Source organism: Trichomycterus rosablanca, chromosome 1, assembly GCF_030014385.1.
Source record: "Trichomycterus rosablanca isolate fTriRos1 chromosome 1, fTriRos1.hap1, whole genome shotgun sequence".
Taxonomy (NCBI): domain Eukaryota; kingdom Metazoa; phylum Chordata; class Actinopteri; order Siluriformes; family Trichomycteridae; genus Trichomycterus; species Trichomycterus rosablanca.
The window spans coordinates 60895460-60918034 of NC_085988.1; the positions used below are offsets into that span (position 1 = coordinate 60895460).

At 40.1% G+C, this 22575-nt stretch overlaps 1 protein-coding gene across 1 annotated transcript in view; it reads right to left on the reverse strand.

Moving 5' to 3' along the window:
- Positions 1 to 3705: 3705 nt before the first annotated feature.
- Positions 3706 to 22575, reverse strand: part of prmt8b (protein arginine methyltransferase 8b) — a 29269-nt gene continuing 10399 nt past the window's right edge. The window contains exons 4-10 of the mRNA XM_063005052.1: positions 21191 to 21254; positions 18449 to 18591; positions 17175 to 17262; positions 12283 to 12398; positions 8453 to 8603; positions 6316 to 6437; positions 3706 to 4349 (exon numbers count right to left, since the gene is read on the reverse strand). Of these exons, the coding sequence (XP_062861122.1) occupies positions 4266 to 4349; positions 6316 to 6437; positions 8453 to 8603; positions 12283 to 12398; positions 17175 to 17262; positions 18449 to 18591; positions 21191 to 21254 (768 nt within the window). The 3' untranslated portion in view covers positions 3706 to 4265. The remainder of the gene's footprint in view (positions 4350 to 6315; positions 6438 to 8452; positions 8604 to 12282; positions 12399 to 17174; positions 17263 to 18448; positions 18592 to 21190; positions 21255 to 22575) is intronic.

Genomic DNA, 22575 nt, shown 5'->3' on the forward strand with positions numbered 1-22575 from the left:
GTATGCATTTTTTCACCTACACTAGACGAGATCAGCCGCGGATCAGCTCTGTGTATGGAGAGAGGTCGTAGTGCATCAGTTATGTGGAGTCCCTATCCGGTTAAACGCCCCACCCCTATATGAACGACAGGCCAATCAGTGTTCATGTGGCTGCTCAGGCAGAGCTGAGACTCGATACGATGTATTCAAGATCCCAGCTCTGGTGTCAGAGCGGCCCTATTTGTTTATCTTTTAACTTAATCATTCAGCGCTTTACCCTGATTAAGTTTGCAATGGGTCCAAAACCGTGCCTACACAGGGAACAAGGCGGGAATATACCCTTACCCGTCGGTTGCTATTGTTGCAAAATGCAGCAGACCGTGTTTTAACTGGGAGAAGGAAACACGATTCAATTACACCAGTCCTGGCTTCCCTCCATTGGCTCCCAGTAAAATTTATAATTGATTTTAAAGTATTATTGCTGGTTTTTAAGGCCTTAAATGGGATGGCACTATCATACACTGCAGAACTTTTGCAAGTTCGGACTGCTAACTGCCCCAAGGTCTGGTTACCTAATGCTTTTGGAAACATCAAGGTCTTAGCTCAGAAGCACAGGTGATCTAGCCTTTGTAGTAGCTGATCCAACATTATGGAACATCTTGCCTTCCCAGATTAGGACTGCACAATCATTTGGTGTTTTTAGGTCAAGGCTAAAGACACATCTCTTTACTTTGGTGTTTAACACTGCTTGAGGGGTGTAGCGACTGTAATTAATAGTTTTTATATGTATTATGTTTTAGGAATGTACTGAGCCTGTACAGCACTGTGGTCAGCCACGGTTGTGTATAAGGTTCTGAATGTTTGTTTGTTTGTTTATTAGGATTTTAACGTCATGTTTTACACACTGTGGTTACATTCATGACAGAAACGGTAGTTACTGGTTACACAAGATTCATCACTTCTCAAGGTTATATTGAACACAGTCATGGACAATTTATTGTCTCCAATTCACCTCACTTGCATGTCTTTGGACTGTGGGAGGAAACCAGAGCTCCCGGAGGAAACCCACGCAGACACGGGGAAAACATGCAAACTCCACACAGAAAGGACCTGGACCGCCCCACCTCGGGATCGAACCGAGGACCTTCTTGCTGTGAGGCGACAGTGCTACCCACTTAGCCACCATGCCGCCCATAAGGTGCTATATAATTAAACTTTGCCTTGCCTTGCCTTAAAGGGATAAAACGTATTCCCAAAAATGTGAAGTAGGTGTAATGTTTCTATTACAGTTCAACTATGTTCATGCATGACCTGTCATTGCACTCTATAGCCGAAAGTATGTAGACACCTCTCCTAATTTTTAAATGTAGATGTTTCAGCCACATCCATTGCTAATAGGTTCATAAAACCAGTTACATCAAATACATTTAGTGCCTTTTGGGACAAGGCCCTTTCCTGTGCAGCAAAAACATAATCCTATGCACATAGCAATGTTTATGATGGCATGCTCCGATGAGTTTTGTGTGGATGAACTACTGTGCTCAACACCTAGCCCTAACCTCCAGATAACATTCATTGAATACTCGTATGTAAGCCAAGCCTTTCCTTCTAAGATCTGTGCCTAAATGCTCCTCTGTATATAACTCAATTTTATTGTAACATGTTGTATTTATTTGATACACTATATTGCCAAAAGTGTTCTCTCGTCTGCCTTCACACACATATAAACTTGAGTGATATCCCATTCTTAATCCATAGGGTTTAATATGATGTCAGCCCACCCTTTGCACCTATAACAGCTTCAACTTTTTTGGGAAGACTTTCCACAAGGTTTAGGAGTGTGTTTATGGAAATTTTTGACCATTCTTCCAGAAGCGCATTTGTGAGGTCAGGCCTGACTCACAGTCTCCACTCTAATTCATCCCAAAGGTGTTCTATCGGGTTGAGGTCAGTCAAGTTCTTCCACACCAAACTCGCTTGTCCATGTCTTTTATGGACCTTGCTTTGTGCACTGGTGCGCAGTCATGTTGGAACAGGAAGGGGCCATCCCCAAACTCTTCCCACAAAGATGGGAGCATGAAAGGGACCGAGCCCAACTCCTGAAAAACAACCCCACACCATAATCCCCCCTCCACCAAACTTTACACTTGGCACAGTGCAGTCAGACAAGTACCCAGACTCATCCATCGGATTGCCAGATGGAGAAGTGTGATTTGTCACTCCAGAGAACACGTCCCCACTGCTCTAGAGTCCTGTGGCGCCGCTGCATCCGACGTTTTGCATTGCGCTTGGTGATGTAAGGCTCGGATGCAGCTGCTCGGCCATGGAAACCCGTTCCATGAAGCTCTCTACTCACTGTTCTTGAGCTAATCTGAAGGCCACATGAAGTTTGCAGAAAGTTGACGACCTCTGCGCACTATGTGCCTCAGTATCCGCTGACCCAGCTCTGTCATTTTACATGGCCTTACGAGTTGCTGTCGTTTCCAATCGCTTCCACGTTGTTATAATACCACTGACAGTTAACTGTGGAATATTTGGTGAGGAAATTTTACGACTGGACTTGTTGCACAGGTGGAATCCTATTACGGTACCACGCTGGAATTCACTGAGCTCCTGAGAGCGACCACCCATTCCTTAGAAGTAGTCTGCATGCCTAGGTGCTTGGTTTTATGGGTCATTCTATAATTTGGGGTACATTTCACATCACCAAAAAGTACAAAAACATTGTTCTTTCTCAACAGAACAATCAGTGTTTCAAGTTAATATATTCCTTTAGTGTAACATATCCACTAGTTGCAAAGCTTAAACATAATTATTTTTTTATTTTATTTAAAAGGGACAGTAGATGTAGACTACTAGGTTGACAGGTAACATAGTTGACAATTTCCCTATTTTGACCCATAACTTCTGTGGTAGACCTTGCCTGGCTGACCACATGTCATTTCTTGAACAGAGTAATGTCTTATTTGAACATACATTTGAATTAAAATTATAAAAAAAAATTGTAACCATAACAATGTATGTAACATAGTTGACGGTCAATTAATATACTCATTGACAATGTTCTATTATAGATAAAATATTTTTAAAAATAAGAGAACATTCACCACAGTTTGTTCAATATTCCTCCACAGAGAAAAATGATATCATGTAATGCTGGTCACATAGTTTTAGAACAAACCATTTTTGAGTTGCTGAGTGGAGTTCTGTTAGTAACATAGTTGACAGAACTTTTGCGGACAATAATAAATAAATATATTTAAATTATTTAAAAGAGAAACTCAATTTTAAAAATATTATTTATCTTTAGTATTTAAACTACTGAAATAAATAAAAAAAATAGATGTTGTTGCCCTTAATAATTTTATTCATTATTTTGAAACCAAGGCACCCTCAACTTAAAAAACGGACACAGCAAAAACTGTTCATTTAGGAACATCATGACAAATTTCAAGCTAATTGAAGCATAGGATGCACATAATGTTTTTGTGATAGTACAACATGTTTTCCATTAATAGGTAAAATATGACATTTTTAAAGAAAATAGTTAGAATAAATATAATTATTATCATTGGACATGGAATGTACCCCAAATTATAGAATGACTCTTATACACCTGTAGCCATGGAATTCAATGATTTGGATGGGTGAGAGAATACTTTTGGCAATATAGTGTATGTTTAAATAAATATAAAAAAAAAAAGTAAATTAATAAACACTCATAAGTTAAAACCAATATTCTTTACTCATTTGTATTATTTACCACTCGTATTCTCTCAAGTTTAAAAATGAAAATGTTTAAAATGCAAATCATATTGAACACAGCATTTAAAAGGGAACGAAGAATAAACAAGACTAGTTATATAATTCCTGAAAAAAGAACATCTAAATTTACCACAAATAAATAATGAAATGATAATAAACACATTTTATCCATGCTTCTATTAAAATAAATCTTAATGTGTACAACTCTTTTATCATCACACTTTTTCATAGATACTTTTAAACACTACTAGCTGCCATGCTTCCTGATATTTACTGGTTAAAATAAAGTAGTAAATAAATATTCTCAGCTCGTAAACAGTTACATTCAGAGTGACATGAACGCTCTCTTATAAAGAACAGGAGGAGTGATGGCACTACTGCTCTGTGCTTCATTCACACCGATGGCACCACGTTAGGTCTGTATTATCATCCCAGTCTCTGTTATCAGCATGTAGGAGTGCTGGGTTCAGAACCCGCTGTTGTTGGCTGAGTGTTTAGGTAAACGTCTCCCTCCTGTGGTCCTACCGCATTTTATAGTCGTGAGAAATTGCTGCATCGCAAAGTTGTCCTTTAAAATCCAACTCGAAGGTGAAATCCAAGTCACGCTAGACAAAGAAAAAATGTTACATTATCGTATTGTTTATTCTAAATAGTATTTACTGTATATGCTCATCCTGTTTTTGTTATGCTACATTTAAACGGTATTAGCATAATTAGCATTTATCATTTTGTTTTTCTAAACATCAACCAGTCTTACAGAATGCTACTTTAGGGGAAGTATAAAAATAACAAAGTGCCAATTTTTTTCATATTATTATTAATTTGGCACACAAGACATTAGATTTTTATGTTCTTAACATTAATGACAACACTTCAGACTAGATGGACTACTTCTCTGGAGCATTTTCAGTTCTCACTTTCCTTTTCTCTCTGTTACCTTTCTTTCTGTTACTTTTTTTAAATTATTTTATAATTTTTCCCACTTTTTTCCCCCAATTTTCTCCCCTAATCTAGTCGTGTCCAATTACCCCTGATTATGTCCGCTTTACTGATTCGACCCTTCACCACTGACTGAGGACGCCTCTCAACTGACATACGCCCCCTCCGGCACGTACAGTCAGTACAGACTGCATTTTTCACCTGCACGAGTCAAGTTCATACACCGACGGGCACTGTGTATGGAGGGCCACACCCCCATCAGCATTATTCCTCAGCCCTGTGCAGGCGCCATCAGTCAGCCAGCAGGGGCCGCAGTTGCACCAGTTATGAGGACCTATGATCCGACTTTTTACCCCTAACCCTATAAACAACAGCCAACCGTGTGCTAGCGTACTTTACCGCTGCACCACCTGAGCGGCTCTTTCTGTTACTTAAATTTATTTTTGTTTATGCATTTTCTTCCTTTTTTCTCCCGAATTTAGCGTATCCAATTACCCAATTGCATTACGCTTCCTTTCTACTGATGCCTCCACCTGGTTGAGAAAAGCCGAGACTGACACACGCCCCCATGACACGTGGGCAGTAGCCGACTGCATCCTTTCACCTGCATGAGGCGAGTTCATATGCGGATCAGCTTTATGTACAGAGAGCCACACCCTGAGGTTGTAATTGTATCAGTTATGAGGAATCCCCGTCTGGCTCATCCCACCCTGTATGAACAGCAGCCAATCATTGTTCATGTAGCCGCCCAGCCTGCCAGATAGCAGAGCTGAGATTCTAAACGACCAGTTAAAAATGTCAGCTCTTTTAGTTTTAGTTTATTGTGTGTTTGTGTGTGAAGCACAGAACAATTACTGTAGATATAAAGCTCTTTCAAAAGAAGCTCTTTCAAACATGGCTTTTTTCTGTGTTTATGTTCTGATTTATTGCAAAAACAGATGTCACATATTAATGTCCATTCTGATATATGGCATATGTCACTTTATTTTATACCATCCAACAAGTAATCAAAACATGTGCGATGTAGGAGTAATGCGTGTTACATTTGGCAAAAAACATACTGATAAAAAACATACTGATGACCTTCGTGCTCGAATCTGCTCCTTTGCCGCTGTTTATGGATTTTGCCCAACGGCTCATCACAGCGGACATACTGTACAGATAAGACTGTGCTCTCACTACCCCTTTTTCAATAACACATAGCGTTTAAAACACACACGTTCAGTTGGTTTGCATAAAGACGTCCGTAAGTTTGTGTTATGAAAGGTGACAAAGCATGAAGTGACTTTTTGTTGGTGTTGCTTAATATAAAGGGACACCGTATATAAACCAGATAAATCCCAATGTTGCTTCAGTTTTATTTAACAAAGCCAAGGCCAATCATCAACAATACTGAGAGAAGGATCTTTGTTACTAAATGTTCAAGATAAATCTTTCATCACTTTAGGGCGTTTTGTCCTAAATTATGTTCAATAAACTAAAAATTACCAAAATATTTACAAATATTACCAAACAAAACAGATGATTTATAACCATATTTTTCTTAAAGTGAATTCACTCAGAAAGAGAAAGCAAGTGTCAATATTAATGCATCTTACTTTTATTATTTATACACCATCAACCCACTCTTACCTCATTGTTCTCATTGGGTTTCACAGCGATGCTGCCCAGGATCTCCTCCCCTCTCCGAACAGTCAGATAATCCTCCAGATAAAACACTGTCTGCTTCCAGTGAGTGCTAGGAGCATCAGGAGCTGAGAATGTTAGGAATAATTAAATAAATATGCATGCATGTTGCAGGATGTAGAAAGCCATGAGAATATAAAATAGAACAAGCATTATGCACAAACATTATGTACACAGTATAAATCTACAGTTGTGGTCAACATTAATTACCTTGTTAAGTATAAAAAGCTTCAGAAATAAGAGGACATGTCATCATTACAATATTTTACTAGCATGCCCAAATACTTTTAACAACAATGCTGACTACATCCTGGAAGGTTCATGAATGGCAAACTTGTTAACCACATTTCAAACTGTTGAATGCAAGTTGCCAAGGTCTTTGGAGAAAGACTTGCACCCTTTAGACCGGTTGCTTGGTGATAATAGCATTTCTAGTCTGCTCAGACAGCTGTCATCATTGTCATTATGAACAAGGAACATGAAATAAATCCACCCTTTTTAAGCATCAAAGCTACCATTGATAGGCTAATAAAAGTCATGTAAGCACTGACTAGGTGGGAACAAGTGAGTTTAATTTCTAATTAATGACATGTTAGGCTCATATTGTTTTTTGTTTCCAACTGAATAAAGAATGCCTTTAATCGTGTCCTGGCATTGTTTTCAATTTTGGATCCCTTGTCCTGTCAAATGTTATTTTTGTGTCCTGTGCTTTTCTTTATGAAACATAAAATGTAAACAGAAATATTAATGTATCAGTTCCTTTAACTGAGAATCTCTCATTTGTTCCAGCTAGAGGTCCTTCTATTTAATCAGTGGTTCTTCCTCACAGTATTGCTGGCTCCTTTTTCCTTAGAACACAGTTGGTGTGTGGAAAGTGGCACTTGTTGGCCTTAATCCATGCTGGGCGTGGGCTGCCAGTTCATTGCCGTCCCCAATTTGTTCTGGGTTCCCTCTTTTTATTCTTTTTTTCCAGTAACTTGGTCGTGACAGGCTTGTTGGTTAAGCCTAAGTGTGACAGGCAGTTTTTATTCTTACTGTTTTTTTTTTTAGCCACTTTTTGCTATTCACTGTGCACTGCTGATAATTGTGCCTTATTACTTTGTTTCTGTTATTTTGGCCACCTTCTTTATTTTTTTTAAATTATTTTATTTATGCTTTTTCTTCCAATTTAGCATAGTCAATTTGTCTTCTGCTGCTGGGGGATCCCTGATTGCACTCGAGGTATATTGCTGCTCACGCCTCCTCCGACCCGCACGCAACCCTATGCGGAAGACTTTTTCACCCATGCACTCTGCACATGCGCCTCTCTATCTGCCAGTCAGAGTCCCTACACAGCGTTTGAAGACCCCACCCACATAGTCCGGTCATCCCGCCCCTAGCAGAACCGTCGGCTGCAGGCACTGCCAATTATGCCAGCTAGATGGCGCCCAGCCGACCGGTGGCAACGAGTTTCAAACCGAGGAGTACAGAATCTCTGTGCTGGTGTGCTAGCGGAATATCCCGCTGTGCCACCTGGGCGCCACCTTCTTTATTTTCTAACTGAACCTTTTGTTTGTGGCTTCTGGGTTATGCATTCTGCATATTGGGTTTGTTTCCATTTTTGCAGGTGCGTGGCTTGACCCTCACAGTTAACCCTTGACCCTGCGCTCTGACCCCAGCTTCCAAACAAGCTGGGATATGTGACAAAAGAATTTCATTATACTGTACACCTGTATATGTATATATTACAAATAAAGACATTCTATTCTACATTCCAATTCATTCCAAAGATGTTTAGTGGGGTGGAGGTCAGGGATCTGTACAGGCGACTAAAATGTATCCATATCAAACTTGTCAATCTGTGTCTTTATGGTCATCACTTTGTAAACATAAGCACAGTGGAACAGAAATGTGGTCTTTTATGAACTGTTGCCACAAAGTTAAAGAATAAACCTAATTTTAATATAATTTTTGTTATACACCTGTTGGCAATAGGTGTGGCTAAAACTCCTAATTTGTATAATTAGGATAGATCTCATTATGTAATATATCTACCATGCCTGCAGACTTGTTTTTTAATAAAAATACGTTGGTGAAAGTGAACCTGTGGAGAAGCCCGTCTTCTTGTGACACTTGGTAAACTCGATGTTGAAATAGGTGACGAGGGCATGGATGTAGTCATTCCTCTGGATCTGTAGGCAAAATGCTGATGTGAAGATTAAATCTTGTAGTTTTACTGTGTAGATGTCCACCTCCTGCAAGGGACACACCCGCACACATGCAGTTACCCACAAGTTAAATAAAAAACATGGATATCTCAGCATTCTCAGTCTATGCTCTGCCTACTGCATCAATACATACAGTGCCATCAGAAAGTATTCACACCCCTTCACTTTTCCACATTTTGTTACGTTACAGACATATTCGAAATCCGATTTGAGTATAGTTTTCTTTTTAAAAATCTACATGAAATAGCCCATAATGACAAAGTGAAAACATGTTTTCAGACATTTTTGTAAATCTTTTAAAAATGTAAACATTTAAACATAATAGGTACATAAGTATTCACACCCTTTGCTATGACGCTCAAAATTGAGCTCAGGTGCATCCAGTTTACACTGATCATCCTTGAGATGCTTCTACAACTTGATTGGAGACCACCTGTGGTAAATTCAGTTGATTGAACATAATTTGGAATGGCACACACTTGTCTATAAAAGGTCTCACAGTTGACAGTGCATATCAGAGCAGAAACCAAGCAATGAAGTCAAAGGAATTGTCTTTAGACCGCAGAGACCGGATTGTGTCAAGGCACAAATCTGGGGAAGGATACAAAACCATTTCGGCAGCATTGAAGGTCCCGAAAAGCACTGTGGTCTCCATTATTTGGAAATGGAAGAAGTTTGGAACCACCAGAACCCTCCCTAGATCTGGCCGCCCGACCAAACTGAGTAATCGGGAAAGAAGGGCCTTGGTCAGAGAGGTGACCAAGAACCCAATGGTCACTAAGGCAGAGCTCCAGTGTTCCCTTGTGGAGATAGGACAACCATCCAGTAGGTCAACTGTTGCTAACACACTCCACCAATCAGGCCTTTATGGTAGAGTGGCCAGATGGAAGCCACTCCTCACTAAAAGGCACATGGCAGCCCGCTTGGAGTTTGCCAAAAAGCACCTTAAGGATTCTCAGACCAGAGGAATCAAAATTCTCTGGTCTGATGAAACCAAAATAGAACTTTTTGGCCTGAACTACAAGCGTCATGTCTGGAGGAAAACAAGCACTGCTCATCACCTGGCTAACACCATCCCTACTGTCAAGCATGGTGGTGGCAGCATCATGCTGTGGGGATGTTTTTCTGCGGCAGGAACTGGGTGACTAGTCCACATAGAGGGTAAGATGACAGCAGCCAAATATAGAGAGATTCTTTAAGAAAACCTGCTCCAGAGTGCTCTGGAACTCAGACTAGGGTGACGATTCATCTTCCAACACGGCAATGACCCAAAGCACACAGCCAAGATAACAAAGGAGTGGCTTCAGGAGCAGTCTGTGAATGTCCTTGAGTGGCCCAGCCAGAGCCCGGACTTGAATCCAATTGATCTCTGGAAAGACCTAAAAATGGCTGTCTACAGACGCTGCCCATCCAACCTGACTGAGCTTGAGAGGATCTGCAGGAAAGAATGGGAGAAAATGCCCAAAAACAGGTGTGCCAAGCTTGTACAGACATACCCAAGAAGACTTGAGGCTGTGATTGCTGCCAAAGGTGTTTCAACAAAATATTAAGCCATGGGTGTGAATACTTATGTACCTATTATGTTTAAATTTTTACATTTTTAATAAATTTACAAAAATGTCTGAAAACAAGTTTTCACTTTGTCATTATGGGCTATTTCATGTAGATTTTTTAAAAGAAAACTATACTCAAATCGGATTTCTGTAACATTGTCTGTAACGTAACAAAATGTGGAAAAAGTGAAGGGGTGTGAATACTTTCTGATGGCACTTTATGTAGGTATGAGTGACCGCCATAAACAATAATTTTTTCTGGACTAAAAAAGGTATTTAAAATAGCAGTGACCAAATAAATTATAAGCACAGCATTAGAGCCTATCCCAGCTTTTCAATGGGCGCAAGGCACACAGTAACACCCTGGACGGGGCGTCAGTCCATCGCAGGGCAGACACACATACACACACACACACACACACATTCACCTATAGGGCAATTCAATGTCTCCAATTAACCTGACTGCAAGTTCTTTGGACTGTGGCAGGAAACCGGAGCTCCCGGAGGAAACCCACGCAGACACAGGGAGAACATGCAAACTCCACACAGAAAGGACCCGGACTGCCCCGTCTACCTTTTTATTTTTATGACAGCAAAATTATTATTTTTATTAAAAACGCATAATCTTTATGTATAGGCACAATACAAGCTTTTATATCTTGATAACATGATATCATCAGATTTATCCCCCCTTTGCTTCTCCCTCAGAAAACCAAACAATGAGACAACAGGCTGTTCTACATCATAGAGGGTCTTATCTTTCAGGTCTTTCAGTCTTATCTGTCATGAATACTCCCATAATAGAACCAGGGAACTATACTGATACTGAAATCTCCTTCTGCCTCCTTTATCTGCCTGGTGTCTGATGCTGTTTCACCTCCCTTTGTGTTTGTAAACTATCTCTGATACTTTGGAATTGGAAAGGACTGCACACAAAAGGAAATTTAAACCTGCAGTGATGCCAGCTTGAGGGCAACAGAGGCAGAATAATAAATCAGATAACAAGTCTTATAATCTCTATATGACGTTCTTCACTGTTCAGTTAATAAAAAATGGATGTGTTATGGCTGCTTCTCACATTTGACTAGCGGGAAACATTGAAGGTTTACAATTACAACCAATGAAGAATATTTCATAATTTATAATTATTTAGGTATTCATAATTTATCTGTTAATGTAAAGTGAAGGTCAAGTTGTTTGCAGAAATAAGGAGCTACATCTCCCAGGTGCTGCAGCGCTCATTCAAGCCAATAAGTGTGGCACTAATTCTTTGCATTTGCATGACCTAAATGGTAAAGTAGATGGCCGATGTTGTGTACTACTCAGTGGGTAGTGCTGTCGCCTCACAGCTCCCAGGTAGAGTGGCCTGGGTCCTTTCTGTGTGAAATTTGCATGTTGTCCCTGTGTCTGTCAAGGTTCCTCTGGGAGCTCCGGTTTCCTCCCACAGTCAAAAGACATGTAAGTTAGGTGAACTGGAGATACAATGTTACCTGTGATGGTGTTTGCCAAGTGCATTGACTCTGTTTTGCATAAACGAGTCACCCTAAACGATTCAGTTATTCGTCTCTGCTGAATTCTGGTTCTCTTTATTTTGTTAGTTAGGACCAAGGGGGAAGCCTTGATCTGCAGTGGTATAATGTTCAGGATTTAGGTGGACCAGCTAGCTGGATTGGGTTGCAGTTCTGGTTGCGGGTTGCAGTTTAACGTTTGGGTTTCACTGGAAGAGTTGGCTTACAAACTGATTCCACTTATTAATTTTTTTTAACCGCTTATTTTTATTTTCCACCTAAATTGCAGACTATTGCATCTTGCAAGGTGCTAGTTCTTGACTGTATCAAAAAAAAGGTACTAATGGGAGGAAATGCTGGGGTGACGTTCCCCTTTCCTGGGAACAACAGAGATTTGTACATTACGTTAGTCTCACTTTTAGTTCTATCAGTCAAATTGTTCGCACACTGATTACCAGTCAAGTCACTCCAAACATGTGTGTAGTGTGCTTTCTCAGCGATGAATATTGTCTAAATATTAGGGAAGTATTAATCAAGTAACATTAACAGGAAACCAGACTCAAATACTTAACCGTTCACTACCTTTCTTGTTTAATTTTTTTATGCCTGTCCACCTACGCACTTGTAAACACTTAATGTTCATACCTTAATAAGGCAAGCGTTGGTCACGACTTGTTTTGGATCCACAATATCAACCAGCGGTTCCATCATGGCAATATTACGAATGCAGGTCATATCAAAACCATAAACATTCTCCCACCCTAGAAATCAGAAGACAGTAATACAGAGCAATCATTCCATTCAATCCCTTGTTACATGTTTTTAATTAAGTAAAGGCAGAGTACAGCTAAAGGATTTAACCTTTCTGTGTGGATGTTTAAGCACCCTCCAACTTCACACATGTGGATTGTATTAGGTATTTTTTGTTATTTCAGCAACCCTTTATTTTGTAGTTTTATTTTTGTTGTTTTTGTAGTTTTATCATTCCACTTTGGTTAGGCATGTGGCATATTGGGTTCATTTAACTGCGGTACATTTAGACAGCCCTCAAGATTGTCAGGGACCCTCTGTACACTTATACAGCAAGACTGAGAAAAGACTTTTTTACCCAGAGTTGTCACCAGGCTGTCTAGCCCCATGGTACCCCCAAGCCTGGAATATAACAGAGCTTACATCTTGAACTTGTCATTTCAAATCTCAGCTCTGCTATTGGCAGGCTGGGCGCATACACAGACAATGATTGGCTCTGTCAAGGTTGAATGCCGGAGGGGATTCCTCATAATTGATTCAAATACGACCTATGCTGGCTGAGTAAAGATTAGTGTGTAACTCTCCGTGCATGAGACTGAGACCCATATGAACTTGTCTTGTGCAGGTGAAAAGATGAAGTCATATACTGCACACGTGTTGGAGGGGGCATGCGTTAGTCACAGCTCTCCTCGGTCAAGAGTAGAGGTTAGCAGCAAAATGCAATCGGGCAAATATATATATATATATATACAGTGTATCACAAAAGTGAGTACACCCCTCACATTTCTGCAGATATTTAAGTATATCTTTTCATGGGACAACACTGACAAAATGACACTTTGACACAATGAAAAGTAGTCTGTGTGCAGCTTATATAACAGTGTAAATTTATTCTTCCCTCAAAATAACTCAATATACAGCCATTAATGTCTAAACCACCGGCAACAAAAGTGAGTACACCCCTAAGAGACTACACCCCTAAATGTCCAAATTGAGCACTGCTTGTCATTTTCCCTCCAAAATGTAATGTGATTTGTTAGTGTTACTAAGTCTCAGGTGTGCATAGGGAGCAGGTGTGTTCAATTTAGTAGTACAGCTCTCACACTCTCTCATACTGGTCACTGAAAGTTCCAACATGGCACCTCATGGCAAAGAACTCTCTGAGGATCTTAAAAGACGAATTGTTGCGCTACATGAAGATGGCCAAGGCTACAAGAAGATTGCCAACACCCTGAAACTGAGCTGCAGCACAGTGGCCAAGATCATCCAGCGTTTTAAAAGAGCAGGGTCCACTCAGAACAGACCTCGCGTTGGTCGTCCAAAGAAGCTGAGTGCACGTGCTCAGCGTCACATCCAACTGCTGTCTTTGAAAGATAGGCGCAGGAGTGCTGTCAGCATTGCTGCAGAGATTGAAAAGGTGGGGGGTCAGCCTGTCAGTGCTCAGACCATACGCCGCACACTACATTAAATTGGTCTGCATGGCTGTCACCCCAGAAGGAAGCCTCTTCTGAAGTCTCTACACAAGAAAGCCCGCAAACAGTTTGCTGAAGACATGTCAACAAAGGACATGGATTACTGGAACCATGTCCTATGGTCTGATGAGACCAAGATTAATTTGTTTGGTTCAGATGGTCTCAAGCATGTGTGGCGGCAATCAGGTGAGGAGTACAAAGATAAGTGTGTCATGCCTACAGTCAAGCATGGTGGTGGGAATGCCATGGTCTGGGGCTGCATGAGTGCACCAGGTGTTGGGGAGTTACATTTCATTGAGGGACACATGAACTCCAATATGTACTGTGAAATACTGAAGCAGAGCATGATCCCCTCCCTCCGGAAACTGGGTCGCAGGGCAGTGTTCCAGCATGATAATGACCCCAAACACACCTCTAAGACGACCACTGCTTTATTGAAGAGGCTGAGGGTAAAGGTGATGGACTGGCCAAGCATGTCTCCAGACCTAAACCCAATAGAACATCTTTGGGGCATCCTCAAGCGGAAGGTGGAGGAGCGCAAAGTCTCGAATATCCGCCAGCTCCGTGATGTCGTCATGGAGGAGTGGAAAAGCATTCCAGTGGCAACCTGTGAAGCTCTGGTAAACTCCATGCCCAGGAGAGTTAAGGCAGTTCTGGGAAATAATGGTGGCCACACAAAATATTGACACTTCAGGAACTTTCACTAAGAGGTGTACTCACTTTTGTTGCCGGTGGTTTAGTCATTAATGGCTGTATATTGAGTTATTTTAAGGGAAGAATAAATTTACACTGTTATATAAGCTGCACACAGACTACTTTTCATTGTGTCAAAGTGTCATTTTGTCAGTGTTGTCCCATGAAAAGATATACTTAAATATCTGCAGAAATGTGAGGGGTGTACTCACTTTTGTGATACACTGTATATATATATATATATATATATATATACAGTGGGGAAAATAAGTATTTGATCCCCTGCTGATTTTGTAAGTTTACCCCCTTACAAAGACTTGAACAGTCTATAATTTATATGGAAGGTTTATTTTAACAGAGAGAGACAGAATATCAACAAAAAATCCAGAAAAAAACATTAAATAAAGGTTATAAATTAATTTCAAAATCAAATACTTATTTCCCTTAATTAAATACAAATTAATGTATAACTTTTATTTAATGTTTTTTTCTGGATTTTTTGTTGATATTCTGTCTCTCTCTGTTAAAATAAACCTTCCATAAAAATTATAGACTGTTCAAGTCTTTGTAAGGGGGTAAACTTACAAAATCAAACAAAATCAGCAGGGGATCAAATACTTATTTTCCCCACTATATATACCTGTATATATACAGTATATATACGTATATACTGTATATATACAGGGGTTGGACAAAATAACTGAAACACCTGTCATTTTAGTGTGGGAGGTTTCATGGCTAAATTGGACCAGTCTGGTGGCCAATCTTCATTAATTGCACATTGCACCAGTAAGAGCAGAGTGTGAAGGTTCAATTAGCAGGGTAAGAGCACAGTTTTGCTCAAAATATTGCAATGCACACAACATTATGGGTGACATACCAGAGTTCAAAAGAGGACAAATTGTTGGTGCACGTCTTGCTGGCGCATCTGTGACCAAGACAGCAAGTCTTTGTGATGTATCAAGAGCCACGGTATCCAGGGTAATGTCAGCATACCACCAAGAAGGACAAACCACATCCAACAGGATTAACTGTGGACGCAAGAGGAAGCTGTCTGAAAGGGATGTTCGGGTGCTAACCCGGATTGTATCCAAAAAACATAAAACCACGGCTGCCCAAATCACGGCAGAATTAAATGTGCACCTCAACTCTCCTGTTTCCACCAGAACTGTCCGTCGGGAGCTCCACAGGGTCAATATACACGGCCGGGCTGCTATAGCCAAACCTTTGGTCACTCGTGCCAATGCCAAACGTCGGTTTCAATGGTGCAAGGAGCGCAAATCTTGGGCTGTGGACAATGTGAAACATGTATTGTTCTCTAATGAGTCCACCTTTACTGTTTTCCCCACATCCGGGAGAGTTACGGTGTGGAGAAGCCCCAAAGAAGCGTACCACCCAGACTGTTGCATGCCCAGAGTGAAGCATGGGGGTGGATCAGTGATGGTTTGGGCTGCCATATCATGGCATTCCCTTGGCCCAATACTTGTGCTAGATGGGCGCGTCACTGCCAAGGACTACCGAACCATTCTGGAGGACCATGTGCATCCAATGGCGGTGCCGTGTATCAGGATGACAATGCACCAATACACACAGCAAGACTGGTGAAAGATTGGTTTGATGAACATAAAAGTGAAGTTGAACATCTCCCATGGCCTGCACAGTCACCAGATCTAAATATTATTGAGCCACTTTGGGGTGTTTTGGAGAAGCGAGTCAGGAAACGTTTTCCTCCACCAGCATCACGTAGTGACCTGGCCACTATCCTGCAAGAAGAATGGCTTAAAATCCCTCTGACCACTGTGCAGGACTTGTATATGTCATTTCCAAGACGAATTGATGCTGTATTGGCTGCAAAAGGAGGCCCTACACCATACTAATAAATTATTGTGGTCTAAAACCAGGTGTTTCAGTTATTTTGTCCAACCCCTGTATATATATACTGTATATACTGTATATACTGTATATATATATATATATATATATATATATATATATTAAGTGGCGCAGTGGTCTAATGTGCTAGCTCACCACTGTTGAGATCTTGTGTTCTCAAGCCAGGCATCTACACAGGCTTGATTGGCTATGTCTTGATTGGCTATAGGGATTACTCATTGCTGCTGCATGGGCAGTAAGGGTACTGAACTAGCAATCGGAGGGCAATTGGAACTAGCAAATGAAAGGGTGCCAGTTTAAGTCACACCACTGCCAAATTCCCATTGTTGGGCCCCGAGCAAGGCACTTAACCCTCAATTGCTTGTATTGTATCAGTCACAACTGTAGCTCACTTTGGATAAAGAGTGTCTTCTAAACGGTGTAAATGCAGTTGCAGCCTTTCTAACTAGTCAATGTCACCTGTACAGAAATGGTGAATGATGGAGATCAATGCGTGACTCTATACATGATACTGATACTGTGTGAACACACCTCGTGCAGGTAAAAAAAACTATTGGTTACTAGATTGGTTACTACACATTTTGGAGGGATCAAATTGAGTATGGAACTCCTTGGTCAGGGTAGGGGTCTGCAGCAGTGGATGAAAGATACAACTGTGTAGTTGAATAATTAAATGTATACATAATACATATATCTTTGAAGCAAAACCATATATGTGTGCATACTTACAATGGATTTTAAAGTCTTTATATTGTCTGTCCTCTATGGCCACCACATATAATGTTGCTTTATCTGGGAACATGTACCCTCCAGGTTTCTAAAAAAAAAAAAAGTAAGTAATCATATTACTTACGTCACCAAGCATTATCTTATTCATTTCACACAGCTGACACATTAAAATATCACTCATATCATTTTTATTCTCACACCTTGTCCCTCTTGTGTGCATTAATCCCACTTGTGTGCTATTCAGCAAATGTTAATGCATTAAAATATTCCTACTTTAACGCACTTAATAAATCCCCTCACAGTGATTTACAATGAATGTGTCATCAGCTTCATATTCCGTACACAGCTGCCTACTCAGATACAGTGCAAAAGTATTTGCCCCCTCTCCCAATCTCTTCTTTTTTGTATATTTAAGTTTCAAAACACCAAACTACTTTTAATATTAGACATAAATAACCCAAGTAAACACACAATGCTTTTAGATAAAGTGCCAGCCTACCTGGCTCTATGTGAAAAATCTATTTTACTTCTACCTACTAAATCAACCATATTACCAAATTCAGTTAACAACTGGGTTTAATTACACCAGCCATGAACGTAAACGTCGCTTAAATCAAACCTGTCTGGCAATGGGAAGCAGGCTAGACGGTCACCAAAAGCAGTTCCAAAAATATTCAAATACACATGATATTATATATATGATATATGATTCTAAAATAAGAAAGACACAGAGCTAAAACGGCATCCATGGGAGAGTTGCAAGGTGCAAACCACTGATGACCAAAAAGAACACAAAGGCTCATTTGCCAAACATCATCTAGATGACCCCCAGAACTTCTGGGATAATATTCTGTGGACTGATAAATCAAGGGTGGGTTTTAACATGTGTCACATTACATCTGCCATTAAACTAAAACCACATTCCACTGTAAGTACATCTAATTCCTAACTTGAATCTAATTAAGATGCTGTGGCAAGACCTTAAACAGGCAGTTCATGCTTGAAAACCCAGTAGCAAAATGAAAACAATTCTTCAATAAGTGGGCCAAAATTCCTCCACAGAGGTGTTAAAAATCCATCACAATTTATTGCAAAAATGTGTTGCAGTTGTTATTGCCAAGGGTGGCACAACCGGTTATTAGGTTTAGACTGGCAATACGTTTTTCACAACATTGTACATGCTGTGAGAAAGTACAGACATAACAGTATAGATATGACAGAATACTATAGAAATAAGTCTGAATACTACCTAAACACATCAAATACACACTTACTAGCCACTTGTCTCTGGCATATATGACAGTCTTCAGCATGGATTCATAGAAAAGACAATAGCCCATCCACTCAGAGACAATAATGTCCACCTGATCAACAGGCAGTTCTGTCTCCTCCACTTTTCCCTTGAAGATGGTAATAACTGCAAAACAAAAGCACACATATACACATACATGAACACACACTTTAATCAAACACATGCACATCCTGATATGGCACTACCAAAATTGTACACAGTACTGTGTTTGTGTTATTCTGAATATACACAAAACTATGTTCTATAGGGATAGTATTAAATACACAAATACACAGTGTTACTCAAAATGTACTCATCATTTTATAAATTAGATTTTAGTAGGGACATAAGACAAGTATCTATGCAATTTTCTTCACTATTATTTATGCATTTCAGGCTAAATTTTGAGGGCTGCACGATAGTACAAAAGGGGGCATCACAAAGCAACATGTGTCCCAAGAACCAAGCTTTGTGATACTCACCTCACCTCACCTAACAATAACATATGTGAGCTGGATGCTCTAAATCAGCGGTCCCCAATCTTTTTTGCACCACGGACTGGTTTAATATAAGATATCATTTCACAGACTGGCAGGGGCGGGAGGATGTAAAATAAAATTAAATGATAAGCATAATAAAAAACACAAAGTGCATAACAATACCACTCACCAATGATGGAAAAACAGTGGGAACTAGGGGTTATAGGAGATAATAACACCCAAAGTGTGTTCCTATGTCCGATCTACTCCGTAAATTTGTTTGGGAATGGAAGCAGTGTTTTCATTGATTTTGTAGTGATCTCTAATTATTTATTCTTTCTAAGCGGCCCGGTAATAAATGACCCACAGACTGGTATCTGTGGTTGGGAACCACTGCTTTAAATGACCCCTATTTAAGAGGGAATGAGTGACTGTGTAGTTTGGGTTACCCTGCAATGGACTGGAGAATGTATGTCTCGGATTTAGTATTTCATTTCATTTTCCTATTTCACCACCTCTTTATTCTAGTCATTGTCCTGGTGTGTCTGTTTTCCTGGAATCACTGGGAGCAATGCAATAACACACACCGGACAGGACACCAATCCATCACAGGGCCTCAGCCATTTCACCACCTCTGACAATCTAGCCAATCTTGTCTGTATGTAAACACCTGACCAACCGATAGCACTGCAAGGGAACCATGGAACCGTGGTAATTTACCGCCCAAGCCCCCTCAAAAATAAATTCATAATTAAAACACAAATCCATAGTTAAACTAATATACACTATGTGGCCAAAAGTATGTAGTCACCCATCTAAATTATTGGGGCAGTGGTAGCTCATAGCTTAAGGTACTGACCTAGTGATTAACAGCCTCGCCCCTGAGCAAGGCCCTTAACCCACAATTTATTGAGTTGTGTTTAGTCACAACTGCTGTGCCAAAAATGCTGCTCCTTCTAGATGTGACGGGAACCTGGCATGTTTGCACCAAAAATGTCAGGAACTCTCTACACCGGGCCGCTGAATAATAGGAAACTCCAACTGTTTACATTATTATATATTTTTTTATTTTTGTGCTAGGTTCCTCTAGGTTCCTCTGGTTCCTCTCAAGGTTTCTTCCTGTATTTTTAAGGGAGTTTTTCCTTGCCTCTGTAGCCCTCCACTTGCTCAACAGGGGTTTTTGGTCCTGGTCTGTTGGTCTTGGATTCTGTAAAGTTACTTTGAAACAATGTCCATTGTAAAAAGTGCTATACAAAAAACATCCAAAGCAATTGTGGGTTAAAAATGTAACTATAAATAAGTTTGTGAGGAAAGAATAACACATGTTTATATGAAATGTCTGTACTTTTGGCTATAGTGTATTTTGCCAGCTCTAGATACTGCTTGGAGTGAAAAATGAAAATGAATTTTTTTTTTAATGAAATTAGCCCTGCTTTGAGGTTCAAAGTGAAACTGCTTTACTTCTCTCTCTTTTTTCTTTTTTTTTTTGTTATCCATCCATCTCTTGTTTCTCTTTCTTCCAGCAGACAAGCTGTCAGTCTTTAATGACCAATGACACTGCAGTAATTCACTGACTAACTGTTATGGGCTTATTTAAATAAACAACCACAAATGATATCACACTTAGGAAGTGCGTGCCCTGTACAGGAAGTGACTGCTGCTGATTATGATGAATCACTGTTAGCTAATTGGGAAATGTGTCACCATTTCCTTGTTGTACAAACAAACACAACTGTGCTATGAGAAGTCTTTGGTATTGTTATTACACTATATAGTCAAAAGTTGACACCACAGGGACTGTGCAGCCTAGTGGTTAAGGTACTGGACTAGTAATCAGAATGTCACTGGTTCAAGCCTCACCACAGTTAGGTTGCTGCTGTTGGGCCCTTGAACAAGGCCCTTAACCCTCAATTGCTTAGACTGTGTCCTGTCCCAGTATTGTAAATCGCTTTGGATAAAAAGCATCTGCTAAATGCTGAAAATGTAAATGTATCAAATTTAGCCTCAGCGTTGGCTATAACTTGTATAAAATCAGTTAAATCAGTGAATCAGGTTTGTTTAAAGATTCCAGTGGAAGGCCTTTACAAAAGAGTAATGGGGCGGGACAAGAATGGGACATTACTTGATATTTATGCCAATGATTTCTCAAGGGGATATCAGACAAACTGAACAGGTGTCCACATACTTTTGGCCAAATCGTGTATTTTCAAGTAACACATGCATGTACATTTTAAAATAAGATTTACCGTTATCCAGGTGGTTGGACTTGATTATTTTCTCAGAGTATTCTGATATACTTGAGCATTCAATCTGCAAAAGATATAGACATGATAAAATAAGGGCTAATACTGCATGTTAAATTTGTTTGTTGTTACCAACCAAAAGCACATAGCTATTATTTTGTTCTAACTACACCAAGCATACAGCAGTAAGAAATTGTGTTTATTGTTATATATACAGTGGTGTGTAATGGGCCCACCTGCTGTGGAGAAGTGGGGCGTGACTTGGTTATGATTGGCTGCGTCCAAAATCACATACTTACATACTGAACAGTACGCAAAAGCAGTATGCGAGAGCGGTTAGTATGTCCGAATACGTAGTACACATGAAACAGTACGCGAAAAGTACCCGGATGACCTACTGCCTGGGCAGCCATTTTGGAGTATGCAAACGATGCACACTTACGATCCGATAATTTATCCCATAATTCAACTGGAGCTGCAAAGGCGTTCGTAGCGAAGAAGAAAGATGGTGGAAAGTGGAGTGAAACAAACATTAAACATGTTATGATTTAGTACAAGCCTGAACAACGTTATCAATAGCTTTGTGGAGAACGACAGCATTAATTTTGTCCGATTTTAATATTGTTATAACTGTGGCGATGAGACGTCATGCATCACGTGATGTTGGTAAGATGGCGGAGGTAGTACATACAAGGTTGCGTGCATACTGCACACTTGTGTACTGCTTTACCAACCGAGCAGTGTGCACTGTCTCAAATTTAGTACGTACTGTTCAAGTATGCGATTTTGGACGCAGTCATTGGCATGTCAGTTTCTCCTAACTGATAGTCACCTGTTCCTCATTGAGCATTAATTTGCTCCAGCTAGAAGTATTTCTATTCATCACAGTTTCTCCCTCACAGCTTTGCCAGCTACTCTTTTTGGAAATTTGCTTGTCTGAAAGTGTGATTCTGTGACACTTTTCGAGTGTCACGAGGGAACAACCATAGACAAGCAAGTTGCCCCCAGAGGCGGCGTGACAGCTTTTGTCCAGAGTGAGCCCCACGTTTGGCCCAACGCTGAGCACAGCCTGTGCCAGTTGGTGGTGTTTGGGTGCCGCTCATGCATTGCTGTTCCTGACTTGTTCTGGGTTTCCTTTCTTACCTCTTTTTCTGGGAACTTGGTTATCTCAGGTGACAACTTGCTGTATTGTGACAACCTGTTTTCATTTCTGTGCTATCGATTTTCTATTCACTTTCTCTGCTGTGGAATTGTGTGTCTTTCTTTTAATACTTTTTTTTGTTTTTGTTTCCAAATCATTCTGCTGATTTATCTACGGCTTATTATAACACAGAATCTAATCAAATGTTTCTCTGCAGAGAACTCTGGGTTTGTTTTTCTACTTCCAC